At 53.4% G+C, this 25,751-nt stretch overlaps 1 protein-coding gene across 1 annotated transcript in view; it reads left to right on the plus strand.

Moving 5' to 3' along the window:
• Positions 1 to 11,964: 11,964 nt before the first annotated feature.
• Positions 11,965 to 25,751, plus strand: part of FBXO41 (F-box protein 41) — a 31,611-nt gene continuing 17,824 nt past the window's right edge. Inside the window, exons 1-4 of the mRNA XM_065405667.1 lie at positions 11,965 to 12,707; positions 21,472 to 21,682; positions 22,589 to 22,668; positions 25,384 to 25,739. Of these exons, the coding sequence (XP_065261739.1) occupies positions 11,965 to 12,707; positions 21,472 to 21,682; positions 22,589 to 22,668; positions 25,384 to 25,739 (1,390 nt within the window). The remainder of the gene's footprint in view (positions 12,708 to 21,471; positions 21,683 to 22,588; positions 22,669 to 25,383; positions 25,740 to 25,751) is intronic.

Genomic DNA, 25,751 nt, shown 5'->3' on the forward strand with positions numbered 1-25,751 from the left:
GAGCCGGGTGTTTTTCCAGAACCTCAGGGACTTTCTTAGCAATAGTGGGTTGTCAGCAGTGTCTGGGAGGGACTTTGCAGGCTCTTGGGAAATACACCTAAGGCAGGGGTAGGCAATTATTTTTTGTCAAGGTCCAAAGTCCTTGGTCAAGGTGTAGTCAAGGTCCAGGTTCCAGAGAAAATAATTAAAAAATAATAACAATAATGATGATGATGATAATGAGGAAATAAAAAATATGTCGGGGCCCGTTCAGAAGCGTCTGGCGGGTCTGATTTGGCCTGCAGTCTGTCTATTGACTGCCCCTCATGTAAGGAAACTTCAACTGGATAAGTTGCCCTGGCTAAACTCCTGAAGTCCTGGCCTCTGGGTAACACCTGGGGTGGATTGTCTGAGGCTTTGGTTGTCTCAAAATCCTGGTCAGGAGTATGGAGGGGACATCCCAGGATACAGAGGGATCAAGGACAAACCTTCATTCACGATGTGTCCTGAGTGCCTCCGATTAACGGCACAGTGGTAAAACCCTCTCCACCCTCGCATCCACCATGGAGCTAATGCGGTTCCGTGGGCCAGGGAAGCGGAGGCTGGCCACTGGCATCCCGTCCTTGGGCTCTGCAACTCCTGAATACCCTGGAACCGGAGGCCAGGGGGGTGGTCATCCTGGAGGAAGGCCAGGCTGGGGCAAAGCTGTTGCTCTGTGGCCACAGTGCCAGTTCTAGCATCCCACCAGGTTACTCAGCCTGGGTGCTGGGGCCAGGATCGCAGCACGCTAAAGACTTGCATGAGTTCCTGGGGGAATCGTCTGGCCACCCTTTGTCCCTGTGGGTACAGCTTGTGCCCCCCTGCCCTATACTCACAGAGGCAGCTGTACGTGAGCAAGGCTTTGCCACAGGAGAGATACCACTGACTTCCATCCGTCTTCCCTGGGTACCATAGTCCATGGGGTCCCATATCCCTGGCTCTGGATATCTCCGCTCTAGAACGGGTACCTCTTCCACCACTCAGCCATCTGGGTTCTGCCTGCTGAGGTTGTCCTTATGCACCGGGTGGTGCGTCTGGCCCAGTGCCTCAAGGCGACAGACGCTGCATTGAAGAAGCAAATCTCTTGTGACTCCGTGTAAGGTGGGAAGGGCGCTGTTTATGTGTGAGTGCTCCCCCATCAGTGACGAGGTGGGCCTGGGGGTTAGTTTACATAGGGGTCACCTTCCCATCTGGGGGAGGGCTGAGGAAGGGAATCTTGGCTGCTGTTTGGGTCTAGCTTCAGCATATTATTGTCTATAATAAACAACGGAGCCAGTGCTGTTAACGCCCTATAAAGTCTCCAAAATGGGTTAGGATGAAAAACTGGTTCCTTGTAATTTTTTCCTTTATTGTGAATCATAAAATACAGCTCACCAGGCTAGGTGTTCGGAGGGGGAGTTTTCCCCCCTTACTGGTGTTACGTTGAGAGGTGCTCAAGCCACCGAATATGGGTGTGGATCTGGGACTCTCTGAAGTCTGGGGGAATTTGGATCTGGGGGATAATCTAGGCCTGTGCCTTTGCTGTCGTCTGTGGCTTGTTTGTCTGCCTGTGTTTTGTTTCTAATATTGGAGACGTTCCCTAATTGCTGGTTGGGTTTACATTAGGTGCTGTACAGTGGGTGTCTGTGGAGGATATTCATTGGGCTCTGGGTAGGAAGGATGGGTCTGTGGTTAAGGCACCAGACTGGGACACAGAAGCTCTGGGTCCAAATCCTGGCTCTGCCAGATGAATGTCCTGACTTGATCAGAGCCCCAAGTCCATCTAGTCCAGTATCCTGCCCCTGATAGGGGCCAGAACCAGATGCCTCAGAGGAAGGTGTAAGAACCCCACAGTGGCAGATGTGGGGTAATCTGCTCCCCACAAAAGGCCTCACCCTGATCTCGAATAGCTAGAGATTGGCTTAAATCCGGAAGCATGAGGTCTAATATCCCTTCCAAAATGGTTAGTGTTAATTATAACCAGAATATCCAGAGTTGTTATCCATATAAATGTCCCAGCCCTTTGTGAATCTGGTTAAATTCTTGACCTCCGTTACACCTTGTGGCAGTGAGTTCCGCAGTCTAATTACACATTGTGTTTGATCGGTTTTGAATGTGACCACCTTTTATTGTATTGTATTTGACTGTTCCCTTGTTCATGTCAGACAGGGAGAACAGAAGCTCCTGATCTCCCTTCTCTGGACTATTGTATAGACTCTTCTCATGTCCCCATCTTATTTGTTTCAAAGTAACAAATCCCAGTGTTCTCGATCTCTCCTCACAAGAGGGTTTCCTCAAGCCCTTGATTCTTCTTGTCACCCCTCTCTGAATGCCCTCTAGTTCTCCAAAACCCTGCTGTGACCTTGGCCAGTTCATTGAATCTCTTTGTGCCTCAGTTCCCCATCTGTAAAGTGGGGATCATGATGCTTCCTTTCTCCCATCTTTTTCCAGTCTGATCTGTTTAGGTTGTGAAGCCCTCGGGGCACAACGGGGCCCTGATCTCAGCTGGGGGCTCTAGATACTACAGCTGATGAGAGGGTTACCCTTCCTGAGCTGAGAGGCTAACCAAAACCGTGAGGTCTAGTAGGTGGTTGCGGCTGGAAGTAGAAATGGATGGTATTTTCTCTGATGCAGTCTTGGTTATTTACAAGGAATGGCCAAAGTCCTGCTTCTCCAAATGCAGGAGGACCCAAAAAAACCCAGGGGACAGCTTCTTTGCTGATGGCCTCAAGCCTCGTTAGCCAGCACCAGACCTAGAACTTTCCCCAGGGTCACACCATGCATACATATTGCTACTTGGCTTTCTTCCTGCTGCTGTCTCTCTCTCAGGCCAGGCCTATGATACAGGGACTATAGCAGCATAACTAGGACATCACCCCATAGCTTAGACACAACCTACTGTGATGGGCGGGGTTTTCCATCAATGTAGGAGCTCCCCCGCACCACGGGAGAGTAGCTAGGTGGATGGAAGCATCTACACCGGCACACGTCTAGGTTGAATAGCTGCAGCACTCAGGGGTGTGGATTGTTCACCCCCTTGAGCACCTACATTTAAGTATAGACCAGGCCTCAGTTTTGTGTGTTCTGCTTTCCCATATGCGGGCACACAACATTCACCAAAACCCCTCCTGGGTGGGTTCACGACCCCTTTTGTCGTAGGCAGGGGGCCGGTGATTGACGTACCCCAGCAGTGCTGTTAACTGCGTGTCACCAGAGCTTTGTGAGCCATGCGATCACCAGTACCTCTCAGCATAATGAGCCCCGGCAGTGACGGGGCGCGTGGCGCCGGGTCCCCGCTCGTTGCTCTGTGGATGATATTTGGGATGGGGAACAAGGCAAAGCCATGTGCCTGAGGGATGGGTTAGCTGGGAGTGCAGCTTCCGAAGACCTGGCCTCTGGCACAAGGCAGAAAGCCTGCAGTTATGCTGCGGCAGCTTTGTTGGTGTCAGTGGCGAGATGCCAATGTGCCCAGGCATTCCCCCAATATTTGCCACACTGCGGGGACCCTCGGCCCAGTTTTCAACCCCATCCCAGAGCTCTTTTCCTGGGCGGGCCAATCCGCTCAGTCTGTGGCTGAGGTGGGGCAAGGCCAGGCACCCACACTGTAGTCCCCCCTTTGCCCCTGCCATGTTGCATCCATTTGGCACACTCCTCCAGCGGAGCTGGGCTGTTGGGAAGACATAAGCAAGGGCTCCCAGGAGCCGGCCACTGCTATCTGGCAGATCCCCCTGGAGCCATGTGGATTGTGGGGGATCAGTGGCTTCTGGGGGAGGAGAACCCGTGCCTGTTCCAAGGGGGACAAATCCAGCTTCCCCCCCTTCCTCCCTGGAATGATTTGGATGCCACTGAAACTCCCAACCCTCAGGTATTTTCACCGTTGGTTTTGACCACCACATCACCCAAGAGTCATGGCTGGGATAGAGATGGGTTCAATCCCTTCGTTCAACACTCCCCCCACAAACTTAGATACCAGGGTGATGGGCACCTGAGAAAACTGCTAAAATAAGAGGGGGCAGCACTAAGGGGGAGCCTGCCACTTTCACCATGGCGTTTCTTGACTTTGAATGCTCACCCATGCAGCCTTAGCATTCTCTTAATGGAGTTTTTTCTTGGAATTTCCTAGTGTAGTCAGATGTTTGGCTGCGTGTGTGTGTTCTCTCTCTGTGCCATTCCAGCTCTGTGCAGGTAGCAGACCTTGATTGAACTGCCCAATGACCACAAGATCCGTTAAGGGACGAAGGCAAATGGCCAGGTTTATTGTCGATTGAGCATGGTGCTAGTAACTTGCAAATTCTGCAGGACCACTAATACATGGATGCCCCTAACAATGGACCAGTTCAGTGAACGGTGGGACTTTCCGTTCCCCCTAGGCCAGGCAAAGACACTCCCTCTGAGATACCTCTTTATACATCGATACGAACAAGTTACGTATTGCCCCTCTGATGTTGCTAACCACCACCCATTACCTTGTACATGTTGGTTTGATCAAAACATCTCCATCCATCAGGCTGTCATCCTGACCTTATCTTTAAGATAGGTCAGCGTGTTCCTGTTCTCTTTGGGGAATGTGTTGGTATAGAGATGTTCTGGGACTACCCTTCTGGAATGTGTTTGCCGAAGTGCTCTGTGCCTAGCACTACTTAGGAATGTGTATTTCTGCAAGATCAGCCCCATTCTTGCCAGATTCTGTGAGCAGGGCCTGCCTCTTGCTCACAACTTGACTTTGCTTTATATCAGCAAAGCTTTGACCACTATGTTAGTTGAGGCCTCAAGCCTCTGATACAAGGGTTTATGTTTCAGGCTGTCTTCCTACTACACCTAGGTTTACAACAACAAAAACCAAAACCAACTCCACATTCTGCAATTTCATGCTCTCTGGCTGGACACCATCTTTCACATCCGGCAAGCTTTGTAGTAGGGAGCCCCTCTTCTTGTAATCCTTACCAGCTGCCCTGCTCCTAATCTCACAGTATTTGCACTGCCTGAGCAGGTGAGTATGCTCAGAATCACTTTACTTAGGAGCACGTTTTATGGGCCTGGTGAGCAGACTCTGTCTAGAAAACACACTGGTCATAACTCCCGTCCAATCAAACCCAGCGTTCACCAGGGTGCTTAGCCAGTTCACAGGGATGGTGATTTCCTGCCAAAATTTCTCTCTTGTACCCTGTCCCGGAGGTTTGACAGCATTAAAGCCGGTTAAAAATTTCAGCTTGAAAGGTAAAATTTTCCAAAATTTAGGCCTGGGCATAAGTAACACCTGGTCATAAGGAATCCCAAAGGTTACGATGGAAATGCTTGTGCAACCTTAACTCCAGCAGTCGCTGTCACACCCTCTATGATTAACCTCTGAAACTCCCTGCTGCAGAATAGTATTGGAGGAAATAGCTTAGGCAGAGAGGCAGTAGGTCATCCACTCCCAGGTTGTGTCCACTGTGTAGGGTCTGACATCTTCTGTTAGGGTAGAGCAAGCACAAAAGAGAGACCCACGTGGATCTTAGTACCAGAAAATCACCTAAAGGCATCCCCATTAGGCAGAGTCACCGTCCCTACTAAGCAGCTGTCAGAGCAATCGAATATCGTAGCTTCCCCGAGAGATGTCTCAATGAGATGGATTTCCCTAGTTAAGCCCGTGCCAGCCAAACTGAGTAGCACGTAATCCAGCAATGTTATATGGACACAGAAACAAACTAGCGCTCTGCCTTGCTTCCTTGTATAGCGTACCTGCACCTGTTGTACCCACGTTGCTCCAGCCTGGGGCTGGTTAGAGAATCTGTAGCCAACTCCCTGACGACGCCCCTCTCTGCAGTGCTAAGCACGCCTTCGCTGCAGCAGAGAATCTGGCTGTTTCTCCTTCACACCCTGTCCTAAACCCTTATGGACGACAGAGGCTGTGCTCCACCCCAGAGGAGGTTTCATTTCCTTGGAGGGCAGAGTGATTTCTGGTCAGTTTGCAAAGTGCTTTGGCTTTTCTTTTCGAGAAGCAAGGGGCTCTGGAAATATACATTGATGGATAATGCTTCGTCTTAAGAGGCTGGTTGCTTCTTGAAGGTGTGAGACCTTCCAGATGTCTCATTGTCAACAGCAACATTGGTGGCTGTGCAAGCTGAGCGTAATCAGCCTGTGTCAAGCCTCTGATGATCATGGCAGGGGCCAAGAAGGAATCCCCCTCTAAATCCAGCATTGTACAAGCGGGTAGAACGTGAAACTCGCGCTTCGCAACAAAGGATAAAAGGAACCATTGTGATCCTCTACTCTGAGCTCGTGCCTAGGACAGGCCAGAGAATCCCAGAGCAGGACTCTCCACCTCCTCAAACCCACTCGAGTTCAAAGTGGGACTGAGAGAGCATAGGCGCTGACTTTGTGCTTGCTCCGGGGCTGGAGCAAGGGAAACGCAGGGAAAAAAATAGTGGGTGCACAGCACCCACCAGCCACCCTCCCCTGTTCGGCAGCAGGTGGGAACTGCTGAGGAGAGGGGGCAGAGTGAGGACAGGAAGAGGCGGAGTGAGGGTGGGGCCTTGGGGAAGGGGCGGGGCCTCGCACGGAGCACCCACCTGGAAAGAAGAAAGTCGGCGCCTATGTGAGAGAGCAGACTGGGAATTTTTCGATGAACCGTATTGTGCCGAAAATGCCAATTCGTCAAAACCAACACTCTCCATGACACAGGGTCGCCATTAACGAATCTCCCGACTCACAAAGATATAGGGAGGGGGGGAAAGTTTCTAAAGTGGTGAAACACGCCCCTGCTTTAACGTTTTTGAAACAAAAAGTTGTGGGGGTTTTGAGTCAAACTGGCTTTTCATTTTGAGATGTTCGTGAATTTAGAGTGGGGAAAAAAAGGTTTTAAATATAAAAAAGGTCAAAATCAAAATGAAACATTTCCATAGGAGCTGACTCAGTGGGTGCTCCGGGGCTCAAGAGCCCCCTGAAAAAAATAGAGGGTGCTCAGCACTTACAGGTCTGGATTAATCTTTTGTGGGCCCCGGTGCCTGGACGTGACCCCGCTCCGCCCGCGCTCTGCCCTGAGGCCCTGCCCCTGCTCGGCCTCTTCCCCCAAGGCATCGCCCACCGCTCACACGGGGGGAGGGGGTGGAGAGGCTCACCCCCCGGCAAAAACAAAAACTCTGCCATTGACCCTGAATCCAATTTTTTGTTGGTTTGCAAAAAAATTTGAGATTTTTACTTTTTGTCCCAATTCAAGGTGGGAAAATTTGTCAATATCATGGACTATCTCAAAATTTTTTGTGAGATGAGTAAATTGTGTCCTGCCCAGTTCTGCGAATGGACTTGTGCATTGGCCTTCTGCACAGGGATGAGTTCCAACAGGCAAGCGTACTAGTCGGAGAAGGAGAAAATCTCCTTCTTCTGAAGCATCAGATATTGGCCGCTGCTGGAAGCCGGCTAAAAGACATGAGGGAGCCATGGTCTAATGCAAAACCGGCATGAGGAGAACTGTTCTTTCTGGCATGGAAACCTAATCTGCAGCCTGATCCTGCTTCCATTTTAGTCAATGAGAGTTTTGCCGCTGACTCAAGTTGGAGTGGGGATTACCCTGTAAGAGTCAGTTCTAAAGAGTTCAACCTGGAATGAGATCACGGGGACATTTATTGGATTCCAGTGGTGTTACATGACTAGAAAGGTACTTCTCAAAAGGCCAACATAGATTGGGCAACCCTCAATGGCAGGCGGCCCCAATGACTTCAGTGGATAACTCACTAGAGCCGCTAGGTAGCTCAGGGCAACGTGCTCCAGTCCTTGAATCTGAACAATACCCAAGGCCAGAAAATTTGAGTCCTGTCCTCAGCAAGCTCCTGAGAACATCTGCTGCGTACATCTGTGTAGTGAGCCTGAGTGGCCCCCCTCCGACCGGAAGAGTGAGGGAGCCTTACACACCCCTGAGGGGGCAGAGCCTAGATCACCACGCCCCCCCCCTCGCCGGAAGGACCGGTGTGGGGCTGGAAGTATAAGAGGCCGGCCCTGCAGCTCAGTGGGGAGAGAGCCGGCAACAGAGGAGGACGCTCGGCCTGTTCTCCAGAGGCTCCAAGAGGAACCAGCGCCCGACTGTTCCCGATTCCCAGGCGTGGACGAGGACTGGCCCGGAGTACCCGCGGGCATTTACCTCGAAGAGCCGGAAGAGGCCTGGAGGCCGCAGGTACCAAACCCCGGGATGGTAGGAAGTAGTCCAGGGGCAGCCATGGAGCAGCCGGCTGCAGAACCCGGCGTGGCTCAGTCGGCGTGTTGCGGCTGATCCCCGCCGACACAGGGGCAGCCAATCCTGCCCTTGCCAGGACCCTGGGCTGGGACGTGGTGGAGTAGGGTGGGCCCGCGTCCCCCTGCCACCCCACCCTGGGTGGCTGACCCCAGACTCGGTGCAAGGAGGCCCTAGCCCAGTATAGGAGCTCCTTCACCACTCACCTTTGAGACTATGTGCTTGCTGGCTGCCTGAGCTCCACGCAGGCTAAGGCCAGCCCTGAAAGACTGTGTGTTGGCTAGTTGCCTGAGTTCTGCCCAGGCCCCAGACAACCCTGATAGACTGTAGTTAAGGGCTGATTACCTGGGCTACCCCAGTCCAGGTTAAAGCCCAGTACTGACTATTTGCCTGTCTTACAGACTCTGGTCCTGACCCCATAGGACTAGCCTGAGTGGCCCCCCTCCGACCGGGAGAGTGAGGGAGCCTTACAGTCACTATACCCCTGATTGTGCGTGAGTTATGGGCTTCTTTTAATGCCTGGCCTAGGGGTCTGGCTCCTGCTTGTGGTGCCAGAGGTCCTGGGTTTGAGTCCTGGGGAACGCCCTAGCAGCAGAAACGATGGTGATTCTAGCTCAGACAGGAATGTCTGGGGGAGGTTCTGAGGCCTGCGTTATGCAGACGGTCAGACTAGATTATGTCAATGGTCTTTTCAGGCCTTTGTGCAGCCCCTGACTCCCAGATTCCCTCCAGCCCAGTGGGTGGACGACAAAGCGCACAGAGAGGAGAGACGCGAGCTGTATGTTAGATGCACAACGAGAGCGGCCCTCTGTTTGTGCTGGCTCCCTGTCAGGGCCTATCCGCTGTCCCCTGAGATTTCCACGTCATGCCCATGCACATTGTTTTCTGCTAGTCAGAATGGTTTAACGCTTTCCCTGGCCCTGCAGGGCGAGTGCTGCTTGGGCAAATCAACCTGCTTCTTCTGTGTGTTTCAGCCCTCACCTCTAATAACAAGCCTGCCCGTAGATGCAGCCGGTACAGTCGCTGGCTGTTTTCTGGGGCCGAAGGCAGTGTGGGAGCATATAAGAGATGGCCGGCTCATGCTCACGTCAAACTGGGGCGTGGCGCTGACCCTTGCAGCAGAGGACTCAAAGACCCATGGAGACCAAGTTCTCCAGACTCCTAGAGGTGTTCCCACCACATCAGGGTGAGGGGCTAGGTGTGTGCACACAGGGAGTTGGCATTGTCACTGCCCATGTTGTACCAGAAATGGAGGATTCTGGTCTCCAGGGCTATCACTCCAGGACTTTTCAGGAGTGCTACCATTCATTCCAGCATACTAGATACTTTCCCATTATACTATAATGTCCATGTGCACAAATACAGCCTCTTTGTGTGTCGGGGTGTTAGCCACTGAAGGAGAAGACTACGGTACAGGAGAAGCGACGTATAGCATGGGCTAAATAAGTAACCAAGGGTCCCCCATTTCTAAAGAGGCAAATGTAACAACTACTGCTAGGCAGCGTTTGCCCCACTTATCTTGTCAGTTGGGGCCTGTGGCTGATGCAAGGATGGGCTGAGACAGACGAGCAAACAGCAGGAATAAATGGTCAGTGTTCACCACGGGCATTGGGTATTTTTTTTTATCTTGCACTTAGCTAAAGGATCAGACGACTCAAAAGAATAAATATGGCTTGTGTGCACCCAACGGAAGGGGAAAGGGAGACAGGCAATTGCAAAGTGCCATGTGGGGAAATCAAGCACAGGGAAATTTCACACTTGATTAAATTCCCTTCAGCTGCCTAAAAGTGGTGGAAGTCCCATTTGTTTGGGACACTTGTAGGGTGACCAAATGTCCCGATTTTATAGGGACAGTCCTGATATTTGGGGCTTTTTCTTAGATAGGCTCCTATTATCCCCCACCCCCATCCCGATTTTTCACACTTGCTGTCTGGTCACCCTAGACACTTGCAACTGGACTGGGTGAAGTTGCACAGGAGAAGGTACCACAGAGTAGAATTGCAAGGGACGGTCCTGCTGAAGGGGATGGGCTAGGTGATCCAATAGGTCATTCCCATCATTAATTTCAAGGCTGCCGTCACAAAGAAAATCCCTCCAGTGCCCAGAATAAGAAGCCGCGCAGGAGAAGCCAAGCTGAATAACGAATGCATTTTCCAGTGCCGGCGCGTGATCAGTTCTGACTGGTTTCGGATAGCTATCTACACTGAGGCTTCCCTACCGTTAGTTAACAAGGATCAAGGGGGGTCTGGTATGTTTGCCCAAGGCAGATGTCAGTTTCACACTTGATTAAATTCCCTTCCTTTCCTCCCTCATCCGAAAGGGAAGAAGCATTTAGTTTGGTAAATAATGTTTTCCTTGCAGATCCTCAGCAGGGGTGGTAACAGTTGCCTCATTATCCTCAGGAAATCGTGTATTTCCCACACACACAGCTCTGCCAATGCCCCTCAATCCAAACCCGCAGCCCCTTGCTATCCCAGCCCTGGGCTCCCCACCCAAAACTCTGCCAATGCCCCTCCTGGGGGCCCCACACAGCTCTTCCAATGTCCCTCGCTCCTGACCCTCAGCCTGTTGCTATTCGAGCCCCTATGTTCCCCTACTCTACCTACTCTATCAATACATCTCAATCTTGGCCCACAACAGCTGTACCACCTTGTGTGCGGGTTTTGTGCTGAGGGACAGAGATTACTTTATGAAAGCCCTTCTCTCGGGCCCTCCATTGCAGATCTCCAGAGATTTCGATTTGTTGGTGCCTGGTGGTCGTCCCTGGATCACCTTCGGTCAAATTCATCCTTGGCGTTGAATCTGGTGGAGCCAGAGCCCACCCTGAGACAGCACACACACACACACACACACACACACCGGGCACTGTTGTCACAGGCGTTCCATCTTTCTCTTCTCCACAATTTGTTCCTCTTCTGAGTCTCATGTGCATGGGAGCGGGATGTTGGCCTCATGGGTTCTAGCGACTACATCTGAACCTGCTGTCTTTGCCTTCTGTAAGTGGCATCGCAGCCACCCAATGGGGTGGGCGCAAGGGAGGGGTTTGATGCCCATGGACGGGGAGCAAGCGTTTGGCTGGCTGAACTCGAGGGCAGAAGGGGCTATTGCGGTCAGCTAGTCTGACCTCCTGCAGGCCAGAGAACAATTCCCGGTTTGACTAGAGCAGATCTTCTCGAAAACCATCTCAGGCAAACATTCACAGACAGAGTGGGGCTTTAAAACCTCCAGCCTGGCGGGGAGAGGGCTGTCTCTTTACACATTATGGGCAAAGCCACCCAGGAGAGGAGCTGGGGAAGGAGAGAGATCCCGAGGCAGGGGAATAGGAAGGACAGGTGTTTGCGGGGGAGAGGACAGGGGAGGGGAGAGCTAAGGGGTCCTGGGGGAAGGGAGGGGAACAAGAAGTGGTAGCTGTGGTGGTGAAGGAGAGGGGTTGTGGGGGGAGTGATTGGGGGAAGGGACGGGGAAAGCACTGCCCATGAACCGCTGACGTTGTTTTTCTCTTTCAGTGCCTGGTGCCGGCGTCGCCCGATGGTGCAGGGACCTCCCTCAGGCTCACCACCCGCCCGCTCGCCACGTCTGCCTCTCAGCCCTTAACTGGAAATGCCCTTAAGGAGCCAGCACCCCGCCCCACGGTGCCCTCTTCCCCCCAGCGCCGGCACCCCTCCCTGTGCCCCCGCCGCCCCCTGGCCTGCACCATGACAGGGGCCCTGCTTGCTTCCTGCGGAGGGGTGCGCGGCAGGCAGAGTGGCTCTGGCTGAGGGATGGCCTCTCTGGACCTGCCCTACCGCTGTCCACGCTGCGGGGAACACAAGCGTTTCCGGAGCCTCTCCTCGCTGCGGGCCCACCTGGAGTACAACCACACCTATGAGACCCTCTACATCCTCTCCAAGACCAACAGCATCTGCGATGCCACCGTCTTCCCCTTGGCGTCCGATGCCACCCTGCTGACCCCGGCCGCCCGCCGGGACATCTTCGAGAGCACCTCCTTCCAGGGCAAGGAGCAGCGCTTTGCCTGCGACCTCATCTCGGCCGACGAGCTGGAGCCCGTCTCCTCCTCTGCGTCCCACTACGTGCACGAGATCGAGATCCCGCTGACCGAGATCTTCACCCGCAAGGCCATGAGCTCGGCCACCACCCCTCCCGCTCCCGCTGCCGCCGCCGCTGCCGCTGCCGCCGCGGTGGACGCCGCCTATGAGGAAGGCCTGACCCGCCTGAAGATCCGGGCCTTCGAGAAGCTGGAGGTGGACAAGCGGCTGGAGAAGCTGACGGAAGAGGTGGAGCAGAAGATCGCCTCGCAGGTGGGCCGGCTGCAGGTGGAGCTGGACCGGAAGAGCTCAGAGCTGGAGAAGGCCAAGCAGGAGAGTGTGAGGCTGAGCCGGGAGAAGCAGGAGCTGGAGGACCGGGCGACGGAGCTCTCCCGCCAGGTCGACGTCAGCGTGGAGATGCTGGCTTCCCTCAAGCAGGACCTGGTGCAGAAGGAGCAGGAGCTGACCCGCAAACAACAGTGAGTTTCTGCCCCATCTTCCTTGCAGGGGGAGGTGTGCATGTGCTCCCTTGCACACACTAACGTGCTTCCGTGTGTTCTCATGTTTCTGCAGCAGTGCATATGTCTCTGTGCTCCTGTGTGATTCTGTGTGTGCATGTTTCCACTTTCAGGGTGTGGGTGTGTGTGGGTGTGTGTGTGTGTGTGATTGTCACAGAAATACAGGCCAGCTCCTCGACTGCTGTCCATCAGCACCGCCCTATTGACAATAAGCGGTGCCATTGAGGAATGTAGGACTTGCCGGACTAGACCTTCTGCATCTAGATTGGCTTTACCAAGCTTAATGCTTTCGTACCCCTTCCAGACTGTTAGCATTAACTGTTATAACTGGGGCTACTTTGTCACCCATGTAAATGTCCATTCCTCGTTTTAAGCCCGCTGAGGCTCTGATGCTCGGACATGAGAGATGCAAAGGACCGAAGAAATCGTCCAACCCATACCTCACAGCCAATGCAGGGTTGGTCCATTACAGGAGCTTGTCTAGTGTTCAGTCCACTCTAGTTTTAAAATGTCCCAAGCGATGTGGCTTCCGCTCTTTTGAGGCTATTTCACAGCTTGATCCATCTCCCTGACAAGCAGGACTTCCTTGATTGAAGCCTTCCTATTTTCCTCCCATAACTCCAGTCATTAGCCCTCACATCTTCTTCCCCTTCTGGGTGTTTCAAGTCTTGCAAGTCCTGGGCTATCTGGTCATTGCTTAGCCACACTAGATCTGTTTCCTCTCTTCCCTTTAGTCAGTCCTTCCAGCCTCATGATGGTTTTTGTTGCACTTCTCTGAACTCCCCCCCCCCCCCCGGTTTGGGCACCATGATGCCCACCATGCAATACAATATTCCAGAGGTGGTCACAGCGCCCCCTGCAGTGAAGAAGTATTCCCTCTAGAGCAGGGGTTGGCAACCTTTCCGAAGTGCTGTGCCCAGTCTTCATTTATTCACTCTGATTTAAGGTTTCACGGGCCAGTCATACATTTTAACGCTTTTAGAAGGTCTCTTTCTATAAGTCTATAATATAGAACTAAACTATTGATGTATGTAAAGTAAATAAGGTTTTTAAAATGTTAAAGAAGCTTCATTTAAAATTAAATTAAAATGCAGAGCCCCCCGGACCGGTGGCCAGGACCCGGGCAGTGTGAGTGCCGCTGAAAACCAGCTCGCGTGCCGCCTTCGGCACCCGTGCCATAGGTTGCCTACCCCTGCTAGAGCTAGTTGGGAAATGTGTTTTATTTCTTGTGAATAATGTAGAAGAAAATGAAATTTGGAGGGATACATACCAGGGAGGGAGAAGAGCCATTTCAGCTAAAGGAGAGTGGTGGGCACAAGACCAAATGGGAATTAATTAGCCATGAGTAGGTCAAGGCTGGAAATTAGAAAAGTGTTTCTAGCCATCAGAGGAGGGCAGTTCTGGAACAGACTCCCAGTAGGAGCAGGCAGTGGGGGGAACCTAAGGAGGGTTAAGACGGAGCTTGGTAAGTTCCTGAATGGGATGATGTGACAGGGTTGCCTGGGAAAACATGGACTGGACTTGATGGCCCAGGAGACCCCGTCCAGTCCTACATTTTTCTGAAACATATTTGGTGGCACCGAAACGTCGGTGGAAAAACAGTTTCAGAGAAAAACGGACAGCTCAAAAAGCCAAACCTGATTCGCTTTTGCTTTTCAGTTGTCAGAATCTGAAACGTTTGCCGTGAAAACCTGAAAAAACATTGCCGACGCTAGACGTTTTCCTGCGCTATGTCCAGTTCTTCCAAAAGGCAGTTTTCATTGAAATATTAATGCTGGCAAATGATTTCCAACTAGCTGTCATGACATCCCTGTGCTGAAATGAGATGTCTCTGTGCATAGAGCCAAGGGAGTCCACCATTTGGGTTGGTGTTGCCGTTGCTGTACTGCATCACAAACTCAGGTCTGTTCTGCTTTCCCCTTCCCACCTGAGGGCTGCTTCAGCATAGTTGCTTTCCAGATTTCACCCTCCTAACAAAGATCTGCCCTTTGGATTATTTCCCCCCAGATGTCTTCCCTTGTATTTTCTGTCCATGTCTCCAGCTTCTCCAGGGGCCAGATCTCAGCTGGTGTAAATCAAAGTAACTTCATTGACCTCAGAGGAGCTACACTGATTTACACGAGCTGAGGACTTAACCTGGTCGGTCCTTTTGTGTTAGTTCTTGGTCCTTACGGATGTCACAAAGCCTCTCATTTAGGATCCTCTGTGGATTTAACTAATGTGACATCTACTCTGTCTTCCATATCATGAATGGAGATGTCAAATAAGATGGGACATCAGCCACTACTCCTACCCTACTCTCACATCCCGCCCTTCATCTGCTACACTGCCATGTATCATTACCCTTTGTTTATGGCCTTCCGGCCAATTTTCCATCCATGCAACAGTGTTCAGATCCCTGCCAGCTTAAATTAATTTTTCAAGTACGATTTCACAAGCCAAGGTATAAAATGTTTGACTAAAATCCCAGTACGTTACATCGGCTGCATTCCCATCCTCTGATAAATTTTTAATCCTATACAAAAAAAAAAAAAGCCAATCAAGGTCGTTGGACTCGATTTATTCCTTGTAACCTCTCAATGCTGCTTATGGCTCGCCGTCTGTTTATCCTGCGTACTCGGGATCTGTTTTTACTGTGGTTATTTGTTCAATCGTTTCACGAGGGCCGGCTCCAGGCACCAGCTTGTCAAGCAGGTGCTTGGGGCAGCCGCTCCGGAGAGGGGCGGCACGTGCGGCAATTCGGCGGACGGTCCCTCACTCCGCCTCGGAGCAAAGGACCACCCGCCGAATTGCCGCCGCAGATCGCGATCGCGGCTTTTTTTTTTTTTTTTTTTTGGCTGCTTGGGGCGGCCAAAACCCTGGAGCCGGCCCTGCGTTTCACTAAGGATAAATGTGGACAGATGGGGCAGTAATGGTTAAGGTCTCTCTTCTTCCACTGTCTGAATATCAACGCTACATTTGATTTTCCCGTCTTCTGGTCCCAGTCACCCAGGATTTCCCCCCAGTACTTGTCAGCAGTGTAGTGAGCCCCTCAGCTAGTTCCCCAAGATGCATGGCAGCTGGGCCAGAAGTTACTGTATGGGCCCATTTTCCAAATATTTCCTGACCTGATTAATATCAATATTCTTCCCAATTGCTCCTATTTCTTTTTTGGGAACGACGCATTTACAAAAAGGGCTCGACATCTTAGCCAGTTTCAGGTCATTAATTTCAACCTCCTCCTCATTTATCAGTGGCTCTGGGTTCTCCTTAGCCCTTGTTTCTCCCTGACATGGTTGTGAATGGCCTTGAGACTCCCATTAACCCCTTTGGCTAGACTTAACCTATTTCACTATTTTCTCTGCCAGCTGCTTTGTGTGTGCTTGCCAGCCGTGCCCGCACCCCCCCACACACACACTTTTGTTCCACTTACACTGCGGGCGCACTGTGAATGCATTTTTAACCTCAGAACTTCAATCCACTCCCACGTGAAGAGTTCATTGGTTCTTTGCCTAGTTCTTTTTCGGAGACTCTGCAGGCTCTTTGGGGCAGGGAACCTCTTTCTCTGATGTTTGTACCGCACCTGGCACAAAGGGGCCTTGTTCTTTGATTTGGTGGGAAGAAAAATAATACTAATTTATAATCACCTGATGCATCTTAATTATGACAGCCCTGCTCCCTCTTCCTCCCATCCCCTTTGACTCTCCCCTATTCCACCCCATCAACCCCCAAATACAAACCTGTGGGACTCTGGCCTTATCCTTAGACTGTAAGTTTTTGGGGACAGAGACCATCTTTTTGGTCTGTGTTTGTACAGCACCTCACACCATTGGGTCCCGGTCCATTACTGGGGCTCATAGGCACTACCGTAATACACCTGCCTAATAGCAATAAAATGTACAGCACCTAGCACAATGAACCAGGACCCCATTACTGGGGCTCCTAGGCACTACCGTAATACACCTGCCTAATAGCAATAAAATGTACAGCGCCTAGCACAATGAATCAGGACCCCATTACTGGGGCTCCTAGGTGCTATTGCAGAGTAAATGATAAATAACACCACTAATAATCTTGGCGCGTGTGGCCAGTCCTCACTGCTCACCGTGGCCCTGATTCTGCAAATGTACATCTAAGGAGTCCCATTAAGTCCAGGGGGGTTACTCACCTGTGTAGCATCACTCCAATGCATCCAATCTAGCTCCAGTCTGAGCTCCAGGCTCCTCTCCAGAGTCCCTCGGATGTTCTAGCGGGACGACTCCAGGCAGGTATTTATTCGGAGGGGAACAAAAAACAGTTTTGCTAAAGGGGGTGCGAGTGTCTTTACATGCTGTGTTTCTGCCGGTGCATTTCCTATGACAAAAAGCTCCTGTCACAGGCGAGTTTTTCCAGGGTTCTGCAGTGCGGCGGGTGGGTGGCAGGTGTGTGTATTACAGTGATCTATGCACACAGCGGTAATTGTGTTGGATACTGAGATGAAGCTGGTCTGTTTCTGGGCTTTGGGATTTTATTGTAAATTTCCGTTGAAACGCCGAGGCTGATTCCCAGTCTCCCTCCCGGGGGCCATCCTCTGGAGCACGTCCATCAGGCCGTGAGGCGCAGTCGTGGCGGGAAGCTATTAGCGGCGCGACGCAATGATGTGCCGCTGCTTGGGTTGCGGCGTGCGTCACAATACACTTGTGCGGGGCTGAGTGACGAGCTGCACGTCGGGGCAGGGAGCCCTTTGCTGCTAGCAGAGAGAGACAGAGCTGCCCTCCGCAGGTGGAGGCTTCTTCCTGGCTGATGTCCTGGTGCAGGCGTCACCGTGTGGCCACTCAACACTGAGTCCCCAAACCCTGTAACGATCCATGATCGTAGCGCGTAGGAGCTAGGCACCGGACAAGCCCCAAACTAAGAGCCAGCCTCTGCCCCAGCACTCGCGTTTTGCCAGGCGCACCCTGCCTTAAGCCAAACACCCCCAGGCTGGCATCTGGCTCGGAGAGACCCCGTCGGGCAGGCACTGAGCCTCTGTGCTCCCTTTGCAGCAGGGCTGCTGCTGGGCGTGGAAGATTCGGAGGCTGTCCCAGAGCTGCGGCGCAGCTCAAAGGAACAAGCCCCAAAGGGAGGTGAGGTGGATACTAAAGGGCACGGGGAGGCTGGTGGGGCTATGAGAACATATACCATTGCTCAGTTCCCGTCTGTGCTTAGTTAATTTAAAAGGGCATTTGCAAAGAGATGGGCTTTCCGCCCTCCTTTAATATAAATACACGGGATAGTCAGAGCCCCAGACACGACAGCTTCCCAGCAGTACCAAGGGATAGCACTGTCGGTACAACACAGCCAGGCTGGCCCCACTCTGGGGTAGAGAGCGTGGCTTGGCCTCCACAGGTGGGGGAAGCAGCTCCCCTCGGAACCGGACTGAGACTGACTCAATTCAGAGGCCACCCGCGATTGTTGGGCACTGCTGATCTAGGCTGGATTTGACCCAGTGACCCAGCCTGGAAATGCCCTGTCGCTTTTCACAAACCCTCTGACCCGTCCAGCCCTAATGTGCAAACAGCGCTGCGGTCTTTTTCTAGTCATAACCCCAAAGCCTGGTCGTGACTCCAGTGGTCGCTGTAGTGTGCGGGGGGCTGTTGCTGCAGGAGATCGCACTGGGTGGGTGGGTGTGGATGCAATAGGTGACTCGGACTGTAGCATTGTTATAAACTGGCATCTCCAGAGTTCCTCTGCTCCAGCTGCTGTTTTCACCCTCTACCTGACGCCAGAATTTCCTGCCAGGGCTAGCGCAGTGGGTGTCGGAGACGGGCTTGGCTCCCGCAGGGTTGTAACATTAGTGGTGGCACCATGCTGCCGGAGTAGCTGAGGCCCGGAGGATCCAAGCCCCAACTCTGTTTATTGGCGAGTGAGGGACACTGCTAGCCAGGGTCCGAAGTGCAGGGGGGCAGGATCAGGCCTGTAGGGGGCTCTTAGGCAGAATCTGTGCGCAGCTTTCCCCATTGCCCTGGCCCCACCTGCGAGGGGTGAAGTGACCCCCATGATTCCTGTGGCTCTGCTATTAAACGGAGTTTTCCGAGCCCTCTGTTCCAGCCAAGTGCCTCTGGCTGACAGAAGTGACCGATCTGATGCTGAATGTCCTCCGTGTCAGCCCCTTCCCAACACAGCCGATCTGGCTAGCGAAGTCTCCTGGCTCTGCCCCCTTCCGGTTGAGGCCCCCCCGCCCCGCCCCACTCAGGACCCTGGCCCTGCATACCAGTAAGTCCTTTAAGTTACTTTCACCCCTGGCCGAGATGATCCCGCCCGAGAAATCCAGTCTGCCAGGAGCTCTGGATCCTACTTCCAGCTCCGTTGCAGATCTCCTGGGTGAGCTAGTGGCTACCAGGATACCTGCATCTAACTGAGACTTGGTGGGCAAGTAATTTCACCACTTTGTACCTTGGTCTTCCCTTCCCTAAAGCAGGGCTTGTAATATTCTATCTAAATGCATCAGAAGGAAAATAGCCTGACGGCACCTCTTCCCTCAGTGATAAACCCTGCAGAGGGATGGTTACGGTCACTGGCAGGGCAGAGTTGGCCCCAGGTTAAGATTCCAGGGTTCACGTGCACCCCGTGTTCCCTGCCTGTCGGAACCTGGCACAGAAGATAAAGCTGGACAGTATCTTCCTGGTGTCCTGGGCCCGGCAAGGCCGGCCTGTGGGAGGATGAATGGCAGTCGGTGGAACTAGCCCCATTAAGGTGTCGGGTTAAACGGGTGAGCGGAGAGCGAACAGGGATATATTTCAGGAGAGACGTCCCCACTTAACGCGGTCTCTCTCGGGCGCCTCTCGTCATCCCTGGCTGGACGATCGACGGCTGCTGAGCACGGAGGGGGAGGATTCTCACAACACATAGACAGTGAGATCGGCCGGTTCGTTTAGACTCAAGCGCTGAGCACCTGCGACTCCTGCCAACGCCAGCGGGAGCCCTGACTTCTCTGTACCTCTTAGCCTCAGGCCCGAAGAATCCAGGGAGCTGGGTGACTCCTGCACTGGGGATGTACAGCTTAAATCCCTTGGAAATGTACCTCAGTGTACTATCCCCTTCCCTTCCCCTCTCCTCTCAAAGCCAGACCCCAGGGAACTGGAACTGGTTCAACAATTCTGAAGCACTTAGAGGAGAGGAAAGTGATCAGGAACAGTCAGCATGGATTCACCAAGGGCAAGTCATGCCTGACTAACCTAATTGCCTTCTATGAGGAGATAACTGGCTGTGTGGATGAGAGGAAAGCAGTGGATGTGTTATTCCTTGACTTTAGCAAAGCTTTTGATACGGTCTCCCACAGTATTCATGCCAGCAAGTTAAAGAAGTATGGGCTGGATGAATGGACTGTAAGGTGGATAGAAAGCTGGCTAGATCATTGGGCTCAACGGGTAGTGATCAATGGCTCCATGTCTAGTTGGCAGCCGGTTTCAAGCGGAGTGCCCCAAGGTTCGGTCCTGGGGCCGGTTTTGTTCAATATCTTCATTAATGATCTGGAGGATGGCGTGGACTGCACTCTCAGCAAGTTTGCAGATGACACTAAACTGGGAGGAGTGGTAGATACGCTGGAGGGTAGGGATCGGATACACAGGGACCTAGACAAATTAGAGGATTGGGCCAAAAGAAATCTGATGAGGTTCAACAAGGACAAGTGCAGAGTCCTGCACTTAGGACAGAAGAATCCCATGTTGCTACCGTCTAGGGACCAAGTGGCTAGGCAGCAATTCTGCAGAAAAGGACCTAGGGATTACAGTGGACGAGAAGCTGGATATGAGTCAACAGTGTGCCCTTGTTGCCAAGAAGGCTAATGGCATTTTGGGCTGTATAAGTAGGAGCATTGCCAGCAGATCGAGGGACGTGATCGTTCCCCTCTATTCGACATTGGTGAGGCCTCACCTGGAGTACTGTGTCCAGTTTTGGGCCCCACACTACAAGAAGGATGTGGAAAAATTGGAAAGAGTCCAGTGGAGGGCAACAAAAATGATTAGGGGGCTGGAGCACATGACTTATGAGGAGAGGCTGAGAGAACTGGGATTGTTTAGTCTGCAGAAGAGAAGAATGAGGGGGGGTTTGATAGCTGCTTTCAACTACCTGAAAGGGGGTTCCAAAGAGGATGGATCTAGACTGTTCTCAGTGGTACCAGATGACAGAACAAGGAGTAATGGTCTCAAGTTGCAGTGGGGGAGGTTTAGATTGGATATTAGGAAAAACTTTTTCACTAGGAGGGTGGTGAAGCACTGGAATGGGTTCCCTAGGAAGGTGGTGGAATCTCCTTCCTTAGAGGTTTTTAAGGTCAGGCTTGGCAAAGCCCTGGCTGGGATGATTTAGTTGGGATTAGGTCCTGCTTTGAGCAGGGGGTTGGACTAGATGACCTCCTGAGGTCCCTTCCAACCCTGATATTCTATGATTCTGTGAACTGGTGCAGGGCATGTGGGGATCAGGGTGGGAGGAGGTTGGGTGGGGTGGGTTATATGATGCGATGGGCCAAGGGACAGGGTTGGGGTGGGGTTATGGGTGATGGGATGAGGCTGATGGAGGGTGGGAGGCGGCAGGGGCTTGGCACCTCTGGAAATCAGACCACTAACCTTTGTGCCTCAGTTTCCTGGTCGTTCGAACAGGGCTGGTGATACTCCCCTGGTTCCCAGAGCTTTGCGAGCTGCCGTGTGGCGGGGGGGCGGCGGGATCCGCCGGGGGAAGGGCGGCCTGACTGCGTTTTCACCTCTGCCTCTCGCTGTCTCCCCTGCGCCAGGGAGGTCGTCCAGATAGACCAGTTCCTCAAGGAGACGGCGACCCGCGAGGCCAACGCCAAGGTGCGGCTGCAGCAGTTCATCGAGGAGCTCCTGGACCGGGCCGACCGGGCGGAGAAGCAGCTCCAGATCATCAGCAGCAGCTGCAGCACCACCCCCAACGGCAGCCTGGGAAGGTGCAGCGTGCCCGGCTCCAAGGGCGCCAGCAGACCGGTATCTCCTCTTAGCGTCGGGCCAATTGTGTCTGTTGCTTGCCATGCTCTATGGGAAGCCATGTTCCTCCCTGGGTGCTTTTGCCAGCCTTCTCTCTCCCGTCTGTGCTATTGTCTAGTAAGGGCTGCTTGCATTGCAAGCTAAGCAACATTGAGTGGGATCAAGGGTTGGATGGGAGACCCCCGTGGAAAATGTTGTTCTGGGACTGTGGGTGGTGGTGGTTCATGAGAGGCCACTGATTCAGTACTGAGCCACTGTCCCATCGCTACTTGAGGAGACTGGCGCAGTGGACTAGCTGACCTCTTGAGGTCCCTTCCATCCCGACGTATCTACTATTAAAAGCTCCCCTAGTGCTCTTGCTAGAGCAGGGCTGTTAGCCCCAGGCTCCGCCCACAATTTCCAACCTAGGGAACAATCTTCAACATTAAGAAAAAAAAAAAAGTGGATTTTGGGGAGGGGCCAATTTGCTCTTCAATCCCCCTTTCTGTGTAGTGCTCTTGGGGCACAATAGCATGCACAGTCCACCCCAGAAGTGGCCACATTTCAAGGGCAAGTCAAGCCCAGCCTGTAAAGTGCAAGGCGCTGTATAAATGGGATCTCATCCTGCATCTTTGGACTGGGGAGCAGACTCCAAGGTGGGCTGGGAGTGGTGCCGGGGCTGGAACCAACCCTGTTTGCCCATATGGCACAGCTGGCCAAGGAGCTGGGGCTGCGGCATTGCATCCTGGTGATCTACTGATACGGGCGTCATTACACCAGTGTCACCTCTCAGTGCCTGGCATGTCCACACGCAGTCAGTCAGGTGATCCCCTGGGGGAGGCTTTAGCCAACTGGCTTTTCCCTCATTGAATGAGTCTGAAAGGCTTTCAGTGTCTGGTCTCCTTTTCTTCCTTCCTTTCGCCCCAGAGGGACAGGCACGCCGGCCCCGGGGCAGCTGCCCACAGCTCCTACGCGGAGTCCAATCAGAGATCGTCCTCTAGCACTGGGTAAGCAATCTCCATACGCCTTGGCCTTGTCTTTTGCCCAGCATCCTTTTCCCATAGGGGAGCCTTTCCCAGCATGAAACAGGGCTGGGCCCGGATCAGTGCCTATGTCGTCCATGTCTGTGCGCCCACACAGCATGGGCAACTCCTGGCTCATATCCTCTCCAGCAGATGGGGGGCTGGCTGAGTGGGTTTTGCTGGTGGTCCCTAGGGCGTGGAAGAAGCCTGTGGTTCCTTTCCGATGGAATTCTCTGCCGGCGGCTGGCAAATGCCCACCCAGAAACTGTCTTCTGCGACAGCCTGAAATTCTGCTTCCTAGCTTCTTTGCATGTGCTGAGCCTTCCCGGGTTACAGCCAGTCGGAGTAGCATGAAGGATGGAGTTTTTTTCCTTTTGATCTGCCTTTCCTTTTCTTTCAAACTTGGACCTGGGTGGCTGCAGGTCTGCCCGGTCCTTTGGAGGGGGGGGGGGGGGGATGTCACAGCTGGACATGTCTGTATAACTAATCTCAAGCTGTTTGCCATGTTGAGTTGTAGAAATGCTTTGAAGTCAGAGATCTGAAGGAACCGGGATAGGTGGGTGGGTTGATTCTTCTCCTCTCTCCCTGTGATCTTGTGGGAAGCACCAAGGTGTAAGACTGGGCTGCAGAAATCTTTACTAGAACAGGACAGGGACGTTTTGACATCCGGCCTCCTTTGATAGTGTGTTTCCAAGCAGTTAAGGTGCATTTGACCCAGACGTGAGGCTGAAGTTGCATCTGAATCACGGTGGTGTCTCTGAAAGGTTTAATGGAACGGTATAGCTGGAAGAACGGACTTTTCCGCCCACGCCCCAGCTGGGGCTGGTCTCTGAGATCTGCGCTTTCAGCTCTATTAAGCGGGTGACCCCAGGTACCAGCAGGAGAGGCGGTTCCCATTGTCTCAGGTGTCGGGAATGAGAGAGAGAGAACAGGACACTCAGTTCACTGGCTCTCGCTCTAGGACTGACTGTCCGCTCAGATCTTTTTAAATGCAGTGGATTCCGCTCATTACCGACCCCTCGGTTGCCAGCAGAAAGTTGCCGTTATCTGACGGCTGCCAATGAGTGAAGGCAGGTTTACGAGGCTGCAGCCAGGGAGGGAAGTGCTGGGCTGTGCCATCCCTGGCTGCCGCCCTGCCAACCTGTATCCAGGCAGGGCAGCAACGGGGGCTGCAGCCCAGAGGCCAGGGCTTTCTAGAGGAAGCAGGGGAGCTCGGAACCCCACAGAGCTGTCCGGTACCCCCTCTCTGGGGGTCATGGCTCAGCACGTCCCAGCACTTCCTTCCCTGGCTGCAGCCTCCTGGCAGAGTGCAGGGAGAGATACCATGTAGTTCTGGCACCCAGGCTGCAGCAGCCTCTCTCCCCGCTACTGCCTTGCCCACAGCAACCCCTTAACTCCTGTGTGGACCTGTGCGCAGGCAGGTTTGCGGGGCTGCAGCCCCGGAGGAAGCTCCAGGACATGCTGAGCACCGGCCACAGGCAAGTAAGGCACATCCCAGCACTTCTTTCACCGGCTGCAGCCTTGCACGCCTGCCTGCAGTTGGGACCTTTCTTCCACAAAGTGCTGATCGTAAGTGCATGCCGACAGCCGAATCCCATGAACTTTAAAGTCACTGGGATGGGACTGGTTCCCTGCAAAATGTTGTTGTTAACCGGGAGTTGTCCATATCCAGGTTGCTATTAAGCAGAACCTAATGTATGTTAAAATAGCTGGTGGTGCATCTTTTTGCCATACGGAGGTAGATTCATCCCTAACATAACTCTCTTGATTTAGTGGCATTACCCAGGAGATGGGTTTGGCCCACTAGCTCTTTGTAAGCATAGGGGAGTTGAGCCCTTTATCCTAGACTCTGCCTCCTAGGTATCCCCCTCAAATTCCCTGGAGCTACAGTATGGACTGGCCAGGTGCCCGCTTTCTCCTCGTTGCCTGTCCTGCAAATGGCTGATTTCTGGGAAGTGCTGTCTAGAGCCCACCGCCGCCCTCTCTGGGTCTGTCTGCACTGTGACCACAGGGCGTGACAGCCGTTTGTGTAGATGGAGCCTAGCTAGCCCAGCTACTGGCCGCAGCCTTCAGCACGGGTGAGTCCCACCAGTAACTACCCAGGGTTCCAGGTGGCCCATGCTGAAGCGCGGGTTGCCCTGGCTTCCCTGCTCCAGGACCCAGGCTAGGGAGAGGAAAGCTGAGCTGCACTCACGCCCTGTGATCACAGTGTAGACATGCCCTATGAGGCAGGGGCAGGGGCAGGGGCAAGGGACTAGAGGAACCAAATGCAGCACAACCTCTGTTTTAATGAAGTCCCAGTTAAACCAGGTTCATGCCGCCCAGGCTGGCCCCGAGCCTGACTTCTCTCCAGCTAATCGGCTGGCCTCCTCACCACCTGCTGCAAAGGGCTGGGGGCCCCCCAGCGCCAGGTGAGGGAATGTTGGGCGGCTTTAGGCAAACTGTCCTAGAAACTCAGGGAAGTTGCAGGCTGGGAGCATCTGATGGGACACTGCTAGCCCTGCCTGCTCCAGATGAGCTATCCCCTAGCCACGTCTTCGCCATCGAGATACAGAGACCCCTCCATGTGCCTGAAATAAACAGGGGGCTCTTCTGTAAGAAGGACTTTGGGGTTTGGGGTGCGCGGCCACCCCACCATCCCTGGAGCTCTGGATCCAGTTCCCCACCGCACCCCCTTCACCCAGCTGTGTATCCCCGCAGGGCCTCCAGCCGGGTGAAGGCCGTCTCCCAGAGCTCGGGCTGCTACGAGAGCGATGGCGCCGAGCCGTACCAGCCGGAGGAGAATGCCGACGGGCACCCCTACCACGGCGGGCAGAGCCGGGGCGTGGACGGCGGCTTCGAGCGGCCTGCGGCGGCCCGCAGCTCGGGGCTCCGGAGGCAGGCCATCCAGAACTGGCACCGCAGGCCGTACCGCAACAGCACCGAGGGGGAAGAGGGGGACGTCTCGGATGTGGGCTCCAGGACGACCGAGTCGGAGGCCGAGGTGTGGGAGCAGGACCCCCGGATCCCACCGGAGGCGAACCTGGCGAGACCCCTCAACAGCTGCAGGCTGATGGGTGAGTCTCCAT

Source organism: Emys orbicularis, chromosome 5, assembly GCF_028017835.1.
Source record: "Emys orbicularis isolate rEmyOrb1 chromosome 5, rEmyOrb1.hap1, whole genome shotgun sequence".
NCBI lineage: Eukaryota > Metazoa > Chordata > Testudines > Emydidae > Emys > Emys orbicularis.